Raw genomic sequence first — 17,534 nt, 5'->3', positions numbered from 1 at the left:
TGTGTATGTTCCATTGTTTAGTAAAAATATTTATTGTTTGACCTATAATTAGTTCTTTGCATATATTACACTTTTTAGCATGTATTTCATAATTTTTGCAATTTAAGTATTGTTTTATTTTTATTTATCATACTTTTTTTATAACTCCCAAATTTTCCACATAAAGCACATTTCCTACGTTCAGCTGTTTGTCATTTAATTTATATTCTGTTCAGTTATATTAACATAAAAGTATAAACTATCAGATAAAGGTGTATATTTTCTACATGCATCTATTTTTTGTTAGACTGCAAATCTTGTTGCAAAAATACTTGTTGCTTGTTATACTTGCATGTTACTCTTGTTTGTTACAAGTATTTATTGTGTATACTTAACTTTTAAAATGTTATAGATATATGTTGAAAGTTAACTTTAGGCGAAAGACCAAGAGAAAGAAACGTTTGAAACCCAGATTACACAACTTAAACGAGAATTCCAAGAAATGCGAGACCAATTGACGGGTGAAAATATTTTTTTGAGTGGAAAGTTAGCTGCATTGGAAGAATTTAAAGTTTGAACTTTTCTTTTTGTTTATCGATTTTAAAATACTGTAAAACTAGACCAAAACTTGTTTAAGACCCTAGAGGGTACATCAGTTTTTTACAACTTTAACGCAATTTGAAGATTTTTAAACAAGCTACCAATTGCCTTTTACCTTTTTTTTTCAATGATCAAATTTTAAAGGAAAGGTGAATCAAAGTTTAGGAGTTCAATGCGTACTTAAAGGTAAAAAGGAATACAGTGATAAATACTTCTTTTATTTAAAAAGCTTATTTTCCCCTAAATTTTTTAAGGAGCTCACTTCAAATTTTATACCTTTATCTTGTTGGATACGTTTTTGATTGTTGATCTTATTTTAAAGATCCTTAACTTAAATAGCGCTTGCGTTTTACCACTCCGTAAAATTCAAGTTAGTGTTTAGATATAAGGGTAAAAAGTCGAAGAGTTTTATAGATTCATTATGGAAGGACCGATGTAATGAGTTGAAAAAAAAACTACTGCGTTATAAATCTATTTTATCCTACAGTTTTTAAAAAGTTGCTTTCAAATTTTCTCAGTTTAATTTTAATCTAGTAATAATCAACCCTGTTATAAGATTTTCTTAGTTTTGAGTAAAAATATATACATGTTTATTTAATGAGAAAAATATTTTTTTGTTTTGTTTTTGTCTCAGAAATCTTAAGTTTTTATATTTTTACATTATAAATTTTCTTTTAATGCAAGGGAAATTTCCTAAATGTTAGAGGATTGCTTAAAAAATGAAAAAAAAAGATATATTTTTAGTGAATTTTTAAAAATTCCGTGAAAATGGGCAATGAAAGATGTCCCTTTATTTAGTTTGAATCGGAAACTTTTACACCACTGACTATATCTTGAAAGTAAATTAGTTTATTATGTTCTATGAAAGTATCTTGTTTATACATAATTTTAGCTTTCAGCCTATGTTGATTTTTGTAAAAAAAAATTTAGACTCCCCTATGGCTTTAACTCTTAATATTTATAGTTCTTCAGTCCTAGTTAATGCTAACTGAGTACTTTTTTAGACTAAAAAAGAAGAAATGGAAAAACACCTAGAAGATTTAGAAAACCAACTTTTAGAACAAGAAAAAAAACACAAACAAATTTTGTATGACCTTGAAAGAAAAGCTGTTGTAGACAAAGACAGGTTTTTTTGTTTTGCTAATAACTATTTGTTATTTAAAAACCATATACTTTATCATTTATAGCAGGGTTTCAAGTCCACAGAGTTAACTCGAGTTAGTTAAAAAAATATTTTTTAGGAAATTTCAAGTTAGTTTTTGATCTTAATATAAATGAGTCTGAGTTAATTTTATTTTTGACGGTAAAAAAAAGTTCTATACTGTTCAATTTGTAGTTAGTTTTTATTTTGAAAGTTAAGTTATCAGATTATGTTTTCTTTTCACGGCTACTAGTATTACTTGAGTTTTTGTTTTTTTGCCACTTTTGCAGTACACTATTGACGCTTTTCTTTGTCCATTAAAAAAGGACAAAATAACGAAGTCTATTTTTAAAGTCTAAAAAAATCGTATTAAGTATACGAAGCTTGGTTTATTAAAATAAAAAATAAATAAAACTAGTTTTGTTTATTTTTTTTAAATTAAGAACTTAAATTTTAAATTTAATACAAAGAGATTATTATAAATGAAATAAACAAATTTTGATCATATCACTTTCATCATCAGACTAAAGCTCTAGGTTAAACGAGAGCCAAGTTTTGTTCTTATTAAAACTCATCACTCAGTCGTAACTATATAAAGTTATAGTCGTCAACCTACAAACATATATCATGTTTAACTACGGAACAACCATTCGCTCACATGAGTAGTGACGTCCGGCCGTCTCAAAAATATGTGCATTATTTATATTGAAACTCGTCGCTCAGTTGTAAACCAATTTTGAGCTTGACTCAAGTACTTCAAAGATTAAGCTTTGGCTCTGGAAACTTTTGCTGATGTTTTGTTTTTGATCAGAAAAGGATATGTTAAAAAGTACATTCAGAATTATCACTTGTACACTAACACTTAAACATTGTAAACTCATACCCAGATGTTTAAATATGTAATTTATGGAATTTTCAAAAGTTCCAAAACGCCATTGTATAACGAAGTTTGACAATTTGATTTTTAATAACAGGTGGGGAGATTTATTTTAAATTTCTGGCAAAGAGGCCGATTATAAAATGAATTTAGAGAATATTGGTCTAAATAGAGGCATATAATCTAAAACTGCTTTTAAAACCCTGTTTATAGAGTTAAAATTAAAAAAATAAACGTAAGTTTTTCGAAGATAAGTGTTTCCTGAAGTAAAATAATTTATACCTTATTATTGACTTGCCTTTTAAACAAAATAAAAAAATTTAAAGTTTGAGGAGAAGACAACAGTCGTTTTCGTCTTCAATAAGAAACTGATCTATTAGACTTACTTAATTTGGTTTTTATATCTCATAAGTTACTTTGAGTTTTGTAAAGCGATAAAAAAAGTCTGATAGTCAATAAAAAACCGTAAGTTTCAAATGTTAAAATCAAGTTGTGTGCTAATAGATTTTGGTACGGAAGCTCTATATGTAGCTTTTTTAGAATTCTCGAAAATTTGTTTATTTTTGCCAAACTTTCTGAACGTTTGGAATTGGGTGTATGTTAACTATGTTTTCACTATATTTACCATTTATATCACTGTATGTATAAACTATATTTTCTGAGTAAAAGAAGACTTTTTTATGGATACTTATATATTTTATTGATTTTGAACCAGTCACACGTTGTTACTTAAGTTTACGCGGACCTGGAAATTAACTGACTTACGTCATATAACGATATCGGTGACGGTTACTTAAGCTAATGTTTAGAATTGACTTAGCTAAATAACTTAGCTAAGTCGATTTATCAAACGCAAATTAAACTTATACTATCATTTAAACTTAGCCTACATAAGTAGTAAGATTGTTAGAATGCCTAAACTACATATGAAATCGAGTCTCACAAACAAAATATGTATTTACAAGTGAATAAAGTACGACAAAACAAAATACAAACTGCTAAAAAATAACACCAAATACACTACTTTGACTCTAAAAATCATATAAAAAATATTCGCCATCGTTACACCAGTAACGATCGGAAATACAATACTTTTACAAGAAATTGAAATGTAATCGACCAAAAACTAAAAACAATCCTTATTTTCGAGCGTAGCTCGATCTCTTAAGCTAATTTTGAGAGAAAAGAAGGAAAGAAAGCCACTTTCGACTGCAAAAAATACCAATGGCATTACAGTTTAAACAAATTGCTATTTTCATTTTACCGTATTGTAATGTTAATTTGATATTATCATTAGGCAAACAAAACAGTAATTCTTTATTAGCAATTTAACACAAAAAAAAAACGTCATGTAGTAGTTTAAAGTAAAACAAAAACGTTATAAAAAGTGTTTGTACACTAAAAATGCAAAAAAAAATACAACATATATTTAACGATAAGGCCTTTAAATGTTTGACAAAAACATTTAAATTTTGAAGCTAATGCACCTTAGTGTTAAAGCTATTTTACGGTGAGTAATTCTACTAAATTTTTATACTGAAAGAAATCGTAAGTAAAGGGTTTAAAAATTGTTCTTAAGTTCCAACTTTCTTTCTTTAGAGGCTTTAGATTTTTCTATCCCTCGTTTTTTTTAAATTTCTTCGAGACTTTAGCTTTGACATGTACCTCGTCTCTCTCTTGTTCTGTTTGAATGAATGGAGTCAAGTTAATGTCTTAAAGAAATCTCCGATTAATTAAGCTTCAACGGCCTCTTTAAGTTCTATAAATGCACTGCTTTCAAAACTCAGATCAGTCTTGAACTTAAGCTGTTTTGTGTGCAAGACGTTGAAATGAAAAATTTAAATTCAAAAGCTCTTTGGATTTTTGAAAACGACGGATCTCACAAAGAGCAAACGTACTTAGGCAATAACGACGATGCTTTTTGACACCTCTAGTTACTTGAGTACCTTTGTGTTTTCTTGTTGAGGCTTTTCCTCCAATCAACACATATATAGGTCATAGAAAATATGCATTCAGTTAAACATTATATTCAATTTGCTCGCTTGATTTACTAGATTAAGCTCTTCCCTCGCCAGCGCTTTATTAAATATTTAAAAGCAAAAAATAAAAAAAGTTACGCACGTTTGCCAAAGATATGTTGTTTGTTAATATCAGCTTTTGGCTTCCAAATTTATTTGCTGAATGACATAAATATTTTGGTTAATAATTTCTGAAAAACAAAATTTTAAATTCTAAAAACGAACGTTGTGTTAAACAGAAAGTAATATGTATATATTGTTTATTGAACGATAAAAAAGCGCTCAAAATTTTGGTCTAAGGACCTTGTGTACGAAAAAAATCTTTTCGTTATCGAAAACAATATGGTTAAGTAATTTTTTTTTAAATGCTGTGGTACATTAAACACAGTAGGCCCACAACAAGAAATAGAAAAAAATTGAAAATTTGTGTTTAGGAAACCAAGATTTTAAAGATATTCTATCTGAAACAAAAGTTATGCCATTTAGTGCAAGGCAATTTAAAGAGTTTTTGTTAGTCGAAATTTTGATGTCTTTAAAAATCTAAAATCAACGGTCAAATAAAAAAACTATTAGAATACTCTAGTAACATAAAAGTATTTATTACATTTACCGTATTTTATAAAAAGATATTCTAAAGCTTTATCATTTAAATAGATTTAACAAAGAGTTTTTTAAAATATTAAATGTTTTTTAGCGACACTCTTGTAAACTATTTAAAATTAAGTTACTTTTTGCACGCGTCGCCTGTACATATGTATACATTAAAAAAACCATCAGACTTATTATATTTTAAAACAATTAATCAAACATTAAGGTCGTTTGCCGTTTTTATATGACATATAGTTTTTATTCAGTTTTAGCCGACGTGTTCTTCGAAAACACCCTATAAAACCTATCTTATAAAGTTTCATTAAATAATTTTAGTAGAATGAGTGGTTTTTTATTATTTAAACTAATTATTAAGGGACAAGGGGGGAGTTAATCATTTTTTTTACAACTTCATCTAAATTTGTAGAGTTCCAACTTTGCTATAAGCTAATAATTTTTGAGGTATAACTGGTTAAAGTCGGAGAGTACAACAGGTTCTTTATGGAAGGAGAAAACTAAAACGGCGAATAAATAGAAACCACTAAAATCTATCTTCTACGTTTTTTGAGATAACTACCTCTAACTTTAAGCAAATCCTCCTTGCAATACTTATTAAAGTCTGTAGTAACGAAAATTAAAAAAAAGTAAGCATGAAGTTTTTATGACAAAATAAATAAAACAAACTGTTTTTTGTCATTTACAACAATTTTTTCTAAATATTGTAAGGAAAATTTTGAGATAGTTATCTAAAAAAACGTAGGGGGAGATACTTTAGTTAAAATTGTCCTTTTTGCCGTTTTAGTTTGCGCCTCCCTTCTGTACTCCCTGACTTTAACCGGCTAAACCTCAAAAATTAATTTGAATTTTGAATATCTGTAAAAAGAAACTAGTAGCTTAGATAAAATAAGGTCAAGTTGTAATAAAAGTTACTACTCCCCTATGCACTAATTATCTATTAAATATCTACAAGCTGTTACGAAACGAAATTATTTAAAATACGAGTTTAATCTGACTCATTTTAAATTATACAAAAATATTTTAATATTAAAAAAAGCGTGGAGTAAAAACATTTTATAAAGAGCTACTACTTCTGATAACGTCTGATAACTTGCGTTCTATAAGAATTTTTTTAATACTTAGTTTGGAAAACTCAATAGATACAATCTTAGACTACATTAAAATTAAATTTTCGTATAGATTTACATATAATAACAAATTTACACAGTACTGTTTCTTTATTAAACTAACACATGTTTTTGTTTGTTAACAGGTATAAACACAGATCAACGGAGCTCTGTAAAAAATAAATATTGTAAGTAAAGAATAGAAGCTAAAGTAGGTGTATATGTGTGTTATTAATAATAATAATAACCACTATAGATTATTGTAGACAATACCCATTAATCTACAATATTCTATAGTAAATATGCTTAATGTTTAAAACAACTAATTATGAATAAATTGTAAAATAAAAAGGTTTTAACCTCGATATTTAAAGTTTATGTATTAGAAGGCCTATGTAAGAGAGTTTTTGAGCAATGTATACTGATGAAACTTCTTATGTTCAATTTTGCCTTCAACTATGTGTGAATTTCTTTTTTTGCTGGTGAGCACTACAGTTATGGAATAGTGCATACTAAAAATAAGTATAGTAAGCAAAGGATATTGAAAAAATATATGTAAATAAATTTTTAATTTTTAGAAATCACCTGTTTTTATATTTATCCTAGTAATAGTTGTGTTTAGCACAATCTACTAAAAGCTTTTTGTCTGATAATTTAGGTGGTACAATGAAAACTTGCTATAATTTCCTTATAAACTTAGTATTTACTGTTTTGTATATATACTAAAATACTGTTTATAATATACATATTTTATGTAAATTGATAATTTTATTTACAAAATTTGTGTTTATTATTTATTGTAAGGCTTCTAAATTCTAGTGAAGTTTTTTACAATGATAATTCTTTATATTTATGTTATAGTTTTAAGTTCTCAAAAAAAAAAAACTTAAGTATCTAAATTAATTTTATTGAACTTAAAGTTATAAACAGGCTGAAAAAAGAAATGATCTTAAGAGTTAATGAAGTAGCAGCAGAATTTCGTAAAGTGTCAAATAAACAAATGTCTGAAACGACTAAAAGAAATATAAGAGAAAATTTGTCACTTAATATGCAGCTAGGAAAGATGTCTGAAAAAACCAGAGATTTAATTCAAGTTAATTAGATTAATTTATAACAATAGTTATATTTGTAAAAAATATTTTTCATTTAAGGAAAATGATACTTTAAAAGAAACTGAAAAAGAATTAAAAATTCAAATTCAAATACTAGAAGCTACTCAAAAAGATATTGCTAAAAAGAATAACGGAAATCTTAAAGTAAGTTTTGTTTATTAAAAAGATTATTTTAAGTGATTTGAAGCGGGTCCTATCAAAACCAACTTTTAAAGCCCCTGATATAACTAGTAATTTTAAAGTACTTTGTCAAAAACAAAAACTTCTAAAATATAACCCGTAAAGTTAGACTATAATATAAGGGATACAAGCTTAAAATGTAGATGTTATAAATATTATTTATTGTAATAATGTTTGTAAAAATAATTAATATTAATATTAGTCAAATATGGCAAAAATAAAATATAGTTAATTTCGGCAAATATGGCAAATTTTAGTAAACATCTTATAGGTAAAAAGATGCATAAGATTCTCAAATAAATAGATTTTATAAAAGATGATCAAATGTTATTATATGATGTTAACACTCTTGGTTTTCTATTCATTATGTTATTTTTTACCTTTAATAACTTATCTAGTCCTAACTAAACTAAACTTTGTCCCTGGTAAGATAGTTTAAATTAACTAAATATATTAGGTGCTTATTGATCGAGCTACAATGTGGTTATTTGAAGCATTTTATTTATCGCTTGAATAGCTAATAAATTACTTGTTAAATTATAACAAATTGGAAAAACTATTCAGAATATTTTCGATGGGAACGGGTCTAAATTGCACGAAGACAAAATTGCTCGAGGGGATAAAGTTACACGAAGACAAATTTGCACCAAGGGTCAATTTTGCACGAGTTACAATTTTTCACGAGAAGAAAAAGAATAAAAAAAAGTTACTGACCGAGGGTTAGGAGTAACAGTGATAGTAAGTATAAAAAATAGCTAATAAAAATTATTATATAAAAAGAAAAAAATAGCTAAGGACCGAGGGTTAGGGGTAACAGTGATAGAAAAAAAAAAAATAATAAATAAAAATTAATTGAAAAAATATTACCGACCAAGGGTTAGGGGTAACAGTGATAGTAAAAAAAAATAATAACAAAAAAAAAAAACTTATCCCGTGCAAAAGTGATCCTTCGTGCAATTTTACCCCCTCGTGCATAAGTGTCCTCGTGCAAAAGTATTTTCCTGTAATTTTGTGCCTTCAAGCAATTTTGCCCCCTTGTGCAATTTTGTACGCTTGTGCAAATTTGAAAGCTACCCATTTACGATGAATACTGTATTTGAAGTGTAAAAAGCTTAGTCAAAAAAAGTATAGCATGAATAAAGAGTATATCTTAATTTTATTATAATCTACTAAACTTAACAGGGGTTGCCACTCAAAATTTTGTTAGTTTGACTTTTTAAGATTTTGACCTATTTAGCCTGACTTTTACCTTCTTCTCAGGAACGCATTTTAGGTATGCACTTTTAGTTAAGTACGTTTTCTGAGTACGTATATTTTGATAAGTACACATTTATATTACGCACTTTTATTAAATACTCACTTATTATCAAACATCTATTATCATACATCTGCTATATAAAATAATTCCTTTAATTACTTACTATGAAATCTTTTTGAAAAAAAAAACTATTAACAGAAAATATCCTCTTACTGATTGTACAAACTTATATAATCAGAAAAATATTAAAGAATTAAATTTAGGTTCATATCTGTTATATAAAATTTAATACTACCCAATACCATTAGATATAAAGTCTTTAAATTAAAAATTAATTAGAAAATAATCTACAAAGATTATTTTTACAAGATGAAGTAACTGTAAAATATAAATAACAACTAAACTATATATAGTAAAGGTTTTATAGAATTAACATTTTTCTTAATATATATATTTGTTTATTTTTATATTTAATGTTCTCAACATATAACACATAAATTTTATATTATTTGTCATATTTACCTTTATTATTTTATTACAGAGATACAATTTGAAAATTCGCTTTGCGGTGAAACAGTGCAATTGTGTTTCTTAAAATATTTTCTATTTATTTCAATCTTCTTTAAGGATAGATTTCTCTGTCAAATTTGTTTTTAACTCAATAGTTGTACCTCAGTTTCACTATGGAAGTGTCCTTGCCACAAATCATCAATACTAAAAATTGCAAAAAAAAATGTTTTTTTTTGCAATTTTGACCTAAAAAACTGACTTTTGGCCATTATGAACTAGCCTGACCTTTTCCAAAAACTGACTTAGCCTGACCCGTTGCAACCCTGATTTAAGTTTTTTTTTTACATCATCCACATGTGCCGTACTTTTTCACAATTTTTGTAGGTTTACTAAACGACTAATAAAATAGTACTACATAAACTTTATTTGTTCTTTCAAAAAAAAAAAAACTCAGTTAGTAAATAAACTAACTTATTTTTATTATAATATAAGGTAACTTTTAGTGATCTTTTTCCCGGTTGAGGTATATTTTTTAATTTATCCAAGTTTGTTTTAAGCAAAAATCAAGCCTTTAAATTTACTTGCTCCAACTGGCAAAATTTCAGTTGTAAATAGAGTTTTTAATTTTTTGATACAGTAAACTTATTCAAGTCTCAGATTTCTAATTACTAATTTTAAAACAAATATTCAAAAATTTTATTTTTATATATTTCCAGTTGTGAGTCTACTATTGCTTGTTTTCTGTAACTTATAATCTAGTAGGTTTAGAGTATTTTATTATTGATAACAAGTAAGCAAGATTTTCTTTTAAAATAAGTTTTAATTATTTCTATAAAAAGTTCACTAAAAATTTAAATACAAGGTTTTGAAAATGATAACATCTAAAGCAAGAGAACAAGAAATTATTATTGATGAATTAGAAGCTAGAGAAGGTAATTTAGCTCAACTTAAAGAAGAGCATGAGAAAAAAATACACGAATTTCATCAACTTCAAAACAAATTTGAAAAGTTGCTGTTTTATATGTAGCACTTAGCAGTAGTTTTTGGTATTCGATGAGTCAATGTGGTTTTATCTTTGTAATTCTTAATGAAGTTATTTACATATGGTTTGATCGTACCAATTCGATCATCAGTACACTGTGATCTTGGTTTCGTCCTTTTGAGACTCTTCAGTCAGCCGCAAACGAAACCAGGTAGCAGTCAATCTACAAACGGTTTATTATGTTTTACAACTAAAGTACCGTTTGCTGGTATTGATCAGTGACATCAGTTTTGTATTTTGCCGTGCAACGTTTAATAAGTTTTCCACCAGGTTAGACATCTGGTACACTCGTTTTAAATACAGTTAAAGAAAACATCGGCAAAAGTCTACAGAGTCTTAACCTGGACTTTCTTATGATGTGAGATAAGATCAAGTTATAATAAAGTTTGATCATCAGACCGTAAGCTTTCGGTAGACTAAGACCCGGGTTTCGTTCTTATTGAAACTACTCAGTCAGCCATAACTGAAAAACTTGTTGTTCTCATTCTACAAATGGTTCATCATATTTACCATGAAGGTCTTGCCTAGTAGAAAATGTATTAAACGTTCCACGGCAAAAGACAAAGGTAAAAAATTATAAACTGTTTGTTAATTGACGTCTACTGATTTTTCGTTTGTGGCAGACTGACGGATTACAATAAGAAAGAAACCCGGGTCTCATTTTTTCGAAATCTTGTGGTCTTATGATATAATCGGTATGATAAAATCTTATTATGATTTGAGTCTGTCTCAGGGCATAAGAAAGTTTAGGCTTTGGCTCTGTAGACTTTCGCTGATGTTTTGTTTATTAAAATCATTTTCAGTTGATTGTTTAGATACCAATTTTAGGTAACTGATTTAAATTTTTCTTTTATATTTTATTGCTACTGAATTTAAATTAAATTGTAATCAATTATTGCTAAGTTACTTTATTGCAAATAGTTCAGGTTATTTTAGTTAATTTAGAATGTTTTTATCAACATATACAACAACTAAGTTCAAAAAAAAGAACTCTAGTAACTAAAAATGGTGAGAAACTAAAATGTGAGCGTAACAAACAACTTTTTTATACATACCTCTAAAGAAAATAGTTTTTTAAATTATTCCGCTAGCAAGTATTTGTTTGTGTCATTTAAAAAATGCTTTTGTACAATCAAATTAAGTTCACCTAGTTAAGTTCACCTAGTGTAGTATCACCAAAAATAAATGAATAACGTAAAATTAAAATGTATATAATACAGTTATCAAACAATTTCCAATTGTTTAATTTCTCTTTTTACAACAGTTTACTTCTACAGCATTATCGGTTGAAAAACATTAGTTTTCTTTTTTTTGTTTAGTATTATAAAAAGCTAGACTTTGTAAAGCATAAGTTTTATAGCTTCTACCAATAAACGTTAGTTTCAAATTTTTGTTTAAAAATTTATTTCACCTTAATTCTAGCTTTTATATTTATAGCGATGTAAAACCAATTCAAATTAAAAAAAATCAAGTTATTGTTAATATTCTCAATAATTATTTTTTTCATCGTAATCTTGTTAATTATTATTAATTAACATATGCTTTTTTTATGAAATTTTTTTTTGAGATCTTGATAAAATATGACTATTTTCATTAATTATGAATTTTCTACTTAGAAACTATTTTTCAGTTTTCATTACCATCATAGTTTTATTAGATAGACGTAAATTAGCCTTTTTTTAATTTTTTTTTATAGATGTGGCATCTTAAAATTTTTATAACAATTTGAATAGTCGTTATTATAGTTTCGTAAAACTAACAATATGCAAAGTAAGTATTTACTTTTGTAAGAAAGTTTTTATTAGTTTAAGATACCTATAGCAACTACATATTTGTAAACTACTCATCTTTTTTTTTAATAATAATTGTTCAATAAACTAATACCTGTCTAAAATATTAAAAGCTTAGTTTATTAAACTTTTATCTAAACAGAGCGCTAAATATATGCCCTAGTTTATTGATTAAAAAAATGGCTTTCAAAATGAAAAAAAAACATATCATTACAAATTAAATATTCACAAAAATTTATAGAATCTTTAACTAAAAAAGTCAAGGAAATTAATTCATACTATCAATAATTAAACATTTAAACAAAACCAAGAGATTGACATAAACACACAAAATAAGTCGGACGTTGAACAGTTAACTTTTTTTACAGCAATTTACGTTCGTAAATGCTCATTACAATTGTAAAAACGTTTGTCATCTATTTTCAAAAACAATACCGTAAGCAAATCGGCATAGACCAGCAAAAAAGTATCTGACTACTTCAGCAACGAAAGCAAACGCTCGTTATAGTTTGTAAAACATAGGTTGAAAACTTTTAAAATTTAGTAAGATATTGTGACGTATACAGCGAATGTCATATATAAATACACTTGCTCTGCAGATCAGAGCATCTTCTTCATATGAGAGACATTTAAACCAGTTTTTTGAAGGATTACAGGCAACTTGAAAACAGATTATTACAGCGCAATATTTGATCATCTGTTAAATTACTAACACTGTCTGTCCTCAGACCTTGTACAAAATTTTAGATTTGAAAAATGATGCACTAACAGTAAACTTAAAAGCCTGGAATCTTACGGAATGGTAAAGTAAAACTATTAAATATTTACTTATTAGTCTTTTTATACTTAACTTTAGTTTACTTTAACCCTGTATACGTCATAATATCTTCACTTTTTTTTAAGTTTTCAATTTATGTTTTTAAATTTGATAAGCACACAAAGTCTGTCGAATTGCTTCGTATAAAAATAATAAAATGAGTATTTTCTGTCCATGTATATTAAGTTTCAAATGGTATTTAAAAGCTTAAAATTGGTGTATTTAATTACAGGTAATACTAATGAGATATAAAGTTACTTGGAACTTTTTGTTATTACTTCTGTTTTATTTTGTGTTAAAATGTTTATTTAAACATACTTGATAAAACAAATAGTAGTACACATTATACACTCATTAGTCTAAGTAGAATATTAGACATTTAAACATGATTTTTTTTTTAGAAAATTGTTAGAATTAAAAAGCATGGAAGAAAAGTTGAACGATGTAAAAATTCAAAAAGATGTCGCTATTAAAAATGAGGAAAGCATAAGAAAAATTCTTGGTGCTACTGCCTATACATTAAAAAAAGTTTTTTAAATGCATTTTCAGTTTTTTATAGCTGCATACCGGAAGCTTAAGCTTTAAAGTGTTTACGTATTACATTTTTCTGACAAATATTTTTTAAGAAACTTTTTCGTTAAAATTTAGTTATCACTTTAGTATTTATTACTGTTTTCTGGGATTTCAACAAAAACAAATGTGTAAACTATTGTTTCTTAACTAGGTATTTTAAAAATACGTTAACTTTTACTTATAGCTTAATTTTTTTTTGATGACACATTAAGCTATTTCTAATATCCAACTAATTAGACTATTTACTTAGAACCTAGCTATATAAATTGGAAAAGTTATTTTAAATATTTTTATTATCAAATTAAATTTTATTCAACAAATTTTATCTTTAGACTATTTCTTGTCAACCGTCTGAAGAGAGTGAGCTGTTAAGTAATCGAACGACAATGGTTGAAAGAATGCTGCAAATTTTACAAAATGCTGCCATTGCTGAGATTGGTCCTATTCCATCTGATTTTTTGACAGAAAAACAAAAAGTAATACAACTAATTTAGTTTTTTTAAAACGGCATTTAAAGCCTTTTTATTTTTTTATACATCCACTGTTTTTCTACGAAAACCTTATGTATAAACTATAAATTCAAACTTTTTTTAAGTATTTAAGTATTTAAAAAAAAGTATTTAGTTTTAGCTTGTTTAGCTCAAACCTAAAATGTTTTTTCATTAATTGTAGTGTGTTTTTAGAAATGTTTAAGATTTTTGTTATGGGCTTTTCTTACTTAAAATTTTCTTAATAAATTAAAACAAAACTTTGTTAATTAACCATTAGAAAACGATACAAACATAAAACAGATAATTTGTAAATATTTCAATCTTTATAAATCACCTTTTTATAAGTTTTAAAGACTAAAATATTTTAGTTTAGTTTCTAATCAGATAGTTATTGCTGAAATTGATTCAAAGTATAGTAAAATAAACTTTAGTTTTTTTAAAGATTAGTTACACCTTAAAAAATACAAGTGTAAAACAAATCTGTTTTATGACTGATAATATTGAACTTGGTTAAGTTTGAGTTTAAAACAATATTTTTAGTTATTGGAAAATAATTCAAATTTGAATTGAACAGTAAAATGCTTACAAATACACAACAATAAAAAGATCTACTTATATAGTTTTCAGTTGTACACATCTCGTTGTTTTTAAGTGTTTGGGTCGCGAGTTCTTATGAACAGCGAATTAAGAAATGATAAGTGATATGTATTTATTATAGATTAAATTTTGATTCTCCTATCCGTGTAATTCAATAATTTAACTGTTCAAAAATCACATATATAAAAAACTAAGAAAACTATAAAAGTTTTACTTACCGGTTGATTTAACAAAAAACTGAAGTAGGCTCGTTAAAAATTTTTTTAAATCTATAATTAATTTCAGATATAAAAATATTAAACGATTTTTTATGCCTTGTAGATCTAGAGTTGTTAACTTTAAGTTTAAAACAATCAATAGTTTTGCACTTTTTGCGAACAGTAAAGTCAAATTTTTTATTCAAATTCAAATTCAACTTTTTTATTCATAAGTTAGAAACCAAGAGCTCTGAAGCTATTATTAATCTTAAATAAAAAACAAACCAAATAATTCTTTGTACTTTATAGGACTTGTATTGTTAACTTAAGTTAAAAACAAGCAATTATATATTTATTACGAAGTTTTAAGTCAAACCTAATTTATAAATATCTCTTTTTGAGTGTAAATTTTGATAGATGTACTTTTTTTTGCAGCTTTGTAGCATTTTTGAGCCTGCTACAGTTGGTCTGCAGTAATTTTTTTTTAATTATTAAACTTTATTTTTTTTTTATATAACTACATAGTGCCTAAATTCTTTGCAGACTTTGATGGCTGTTCTTACTACTAAATCAAAAACTGAAGAATCGAATACAAGCAAATTAGAATCGGATATTAAAAAGAATTCACACTACCAGCTTGGCGATCTCGGACTTGTGCCACGACCACAGCTTGATTTGAACAGTGTTGTTAAATCTCCAAATTTGACAAAGGTTTATGACCTTGCCAGAGTAAATCAAAAAAATAAAATTCGGCTAAACGATTTGCCAAGCACGAACACAAAAAACAGTGGAGTTCTACCACCAATCAGTTGTGAAACTACTGCAACCTAATGTTTAGACATTTAAAACAATATAAATTAACAGGCAGCTTTTTTGATATTGTTCATGATATTTTTTGATTTTTAGTCCAGTCTACGTGAAATACAAAGTTGTTTTATAATATAAACGACTATATTTTACTAAATATAAATAAAATTGCTTAAAAATTTTGGTGGTATTATATCTTTTTAACTTTATTTATTGATAAACATAAAAAATTATTCTCATTTAAATTTAAATTTAAATAAAAATATTATTATTTTGTTTTAAAAACAGTTTTGTTTATGATAAATGTTATTTAAAAAAAAAACCTATTCTTTTTTATTCTATATGTAGTTTTTAAATAAACCAATGTAAGTATTATCTGCTTGTTCACTGAGAGACTTCGAAAAATAAGGGATTTACTGTTGGATACTATATAAAGCCGAGCAAAACATGAATTTTGCAGTTTTTGAATATTCTTGTGTAGGATGTTAAAAGTTCCGTCGTAGTATAGTTAAGCGTCGCAGCTTTTTTTTAAAGCGGGTGCGCTTTGAATTTGCAAATTCATTTATTTTTCGTTCTGGCTGACTATAATTGTTGGCAAGAATAGTTACAAGTAGCTAAAATTTAAACAAACGCTCTTTTGTTTTAGCAGAAACTTTTTGTTTTTTTGTGAACAAGATTTAACTTTTTTAGAATCGTTTATTTTATGACTTGATAATAAACGAGACCTAGAAAAAAGTTTACCTTAACGTGCTCAGACTAGTTGTGAACGTTCCTAAATTGTATTTTAGCTTTTATACGCTTTCAGCTTTCATTATTTTTGGCGACTGTTTCTCAAAGCATTGTACTTATATTGTAGTCAACTGACTTCAGTAGAAACCGCTAAAGCAAGAGTATTTCTGTACACCAGGGTTTACTATTTTTTTTTTTCAAATGGACCCCTTTAAATAAATTTAAAAAAGGTATGGCCCCCCAACAAGATTTTTCAATAGCTACCATTAAAACTGCTTAAAACTTTTTTTGCTCTTCATCATCAACTCCAGAATATTTAATGTAAGTTTCAATTTATGACCTCGTGGTACGCTGCGGTCCCTTTGGTATTCATGGCCCCTAAGTTTCTGTAATTGCTCCCAAGGGGGCCACTTTGCCCAGTTTGGGAAACCCTGCTATACACTTTTTGGATTTCGTTGGTCGTTTTCAACCGTTTTTTCGAGTGTTGTACTTCTACGGTGGGTCATTTGACATCTGTAAGAACCGCTAAAAAAACTAAAGCAAGTAGATATTGATTACTATATGTTTACCAACATACGTTGACTACTGTTTCTCAAATACAAATTTCTTTTCTAGCTCAACCAAAGCGGACTTTTAGACCCTTAAGTCCTAGCCTTACTCTCACTTTAGTAAGAATCACTAAAAAACAAACGCTAATACATCGAGTGAAAAGTACCGTGCAAGCAAATCGTAGAGCTCTGACTTGCACGTGTGTGATCGCTTTATTGTTAAATGTGAAATAAATTTTGAGTGCTAAATATCATTATTTTAGTTCAATCGGCAGAACGTAGATAAGTAAATTTTATATTATTAGTGCTAGTGTATCGTATTTTTTTCTTTGTTAAATTTGTTTAGTAAATTACACATTAAGATCACTTAGGCTAAGTTAAATATTTACTTTCTAGTATCTATTATTATTATAAATCAAGTTGTATATTTAAATCACTACAGACGAAGCCAAAAAATATCTAGGCTAAATCTAAGAGTACATTAACTATATCCTAAGACCACTAGTTTAAGTCACTACTGCAGGGTCGGCAAACTGCGGCCCGCGGGCCAAATGCG

At 26.9% G+C, this 17,534-nt stretch overlaps 1 protein-coding gene across 1 annotated transcript; it reads left to right on the top strand.

The window, feature by feature from the left end:
- The first annotated feature begins 422 nt into the window (after positions 1-422).
- LOC145845455 (cilia- and flagella-associated protein 157-like) lies at positions 423-15,862 on the top strand. Its single transcript, XM_082952719.1, has 8 exons — positions 423-550; positions 1,584-1,705; positions 7,258-7,420; positions 7,479-7,583; positions 10,250-10,395; positions 13,438-13,564; positions 13,942-14,085; positions 15,438-15,862. The coding sequence occupies exons 1-8, from the start codon at positions 482-484 to the stop codon at positions 15,723-15,725; spliced, it is 1,164 nt and encodes a 387-aa protein (XP_082808845.1). The 5' UTR covers positions 423-481; the 3' UTR covers positions 15,726-15,862.
- Positions 15,863-17,534: the final 1,672 nt, after the last annotated feature.

The sequence above is a fragment of the Thalia democratica genome, unplaced genomic scaffold (assembly GCF_965202585.1).
Source record: "Thalia democratica unplaced genomic scaffold, ktThaDemo2.hap1.1 HAP1_SCAFFOLD_64, whole genome shotgun sequence".
In the NCBI taxonomy this organism is placed as follows: domain Eukaryota; kingdom Metazoa; phylum Chordata; class Thaliacea; order Salpida; family Salpidae; genus Thalia; species Thalia democratica.
The sequence above is the reverse complement of the archived record's forward strand: the minus strand, read 5'-3'. Positions and strand labels throughout refer to the sequence as shown.